This window comes from Diaphorina citri, unplaced genomic scaffold (assembly GCF_000475195.1).
Source record: "Diaphorina citri unplaced genomic scaffold, Diaci psyllid genome assembly version 1.1 scaffold14859, whole genome shotgun sequence".
In the NCBI taxonomy this organism is placed as follows: domain Eukaryota; kingdom Metazoa; phylum Arthropoda; class Insecta; order Hemiptera; family Psyllidae; genus Diaphorina; species Diaphorina citri.
The window spans coordinates 1-1,206 of record NW_007392223.1 but is presented as its reverse complement, the minus strand read 5'-3'; the positions used below and the strand labels follow the sequence as shown (position 1 = coordinate 1,206).

The 1,206-nt window shown below is 38.7% G+C and overlaps 1 protein-coding gene across 1 annotated transcript; it reads left to right on the top strand.

Annotated features, from left to right (window-relative positions):
• Positions 1 to 83: 83 nt before the first annotated feature.
• On the top strand, positions 84 to 1,201 carry LOC113473096 (protein ALP1-like; the record flags this gene model as incomplete). The annotated part of the gene is made up of 2 exons (XM_026832849.1): positions 84 to 130; positions 559 to 1,201. A coding segment is annotated over exon 2 (621 nt), but the record flags the coding sequence as incomplete, so codon positions are not given.
• Positions 1,202 to 1,206: the final 5 nt, after the last annotated feature.

The window sequence follows — 1,206 nt, the reverse complement described above, 5'->3', positions numbered from 1 at the left end:
ACTTCCAAACACTACACGGTTCATTTGCTAGGCTTGTTTGTTGATTTAGTAAATCTACAATCTTACTTCCATAAAGGACAAATTACCGTGAAAGCATCAGTGCTCAACAACGACTTGCTGTATGCTTAAGGTTAGTAATTTTTTTTATAATTTTCCCATTTCATGTTTTTATTTGTCACTTTATTATTTGTGAAAGAGGAATGTAATAACTGTGGTTTTAATTTCACCAACAGTGTAATACCAATTCAAATGAATTATACTATTATCATAGTCAAACATCAATAATTTGTTGGTTGGTTTTATTTCGTTTAATGTCCCATCAACTACATTCAAGGTTATAGGAGAGGAAGGGTTTATCCTACAGGCATTGGCTGTATCATACCAACTACTAACAGTAACCTCACCTAGCCTGAGTGAGACTGGGAAAAGCCAGCAACATGTGAAGTACTTGGTGGTCACCCATCCAAGTACTATCCACACTCAATGTGACTGAGCCACTAGCTACATCAATAATATCAGCTAACTTCTAACATCCTCATGCAGTATCACACTCTTCAGATATCTTGCAACTGGAGACTCAATGGTAACTATTTCGTTCAGTTACCGCCTGGGAAAAAGTACAGTTGGAAAAATAATCCATGAATGTTGTGAAGCCATCATTCAGAAATTGTTTTCACAAATGATGCCACCACCAGGTCCAGAAGACTGGAAAAAAATAGGGAAAAAGTTTGAAGACATGTGGAATTTCCCAAATTGCCTGGGTGCTTTAGATGGCAAGCATGTTGTCATCCAAGCCCCATGCAATTCTGGTTCACTGTACTTCAATTACAAGCATACCTTCTCCATTGTTCTCCTAGCATTGGTTGATGCTGACTACAATTTCATTGCAGTTGACATTGGTGCTTATGGTCGCAACAGTGATAAAGGTATATTTATGGACGACTCAGAACTTGGAAAAGCTCTTGAAAATGGAAACATGAACATACCTACACACCAAGAGCTGCCTGGAACAAATGTTGAAGCACCATATGTTATAGTTGGTGATGCAGCTTTTCCGCTAAAACCTTATTTTCTTCGTCCCTACCCTGGAGACCATCTGACGAGGGAAAAGCGGATATTCAACTATCGGATAAGTCGGGCACGGAGAGTTGTAGAGAATGCATTTGGCATTTTGTCTCAAAAATTTCGAATCTACCAACGCAGGAT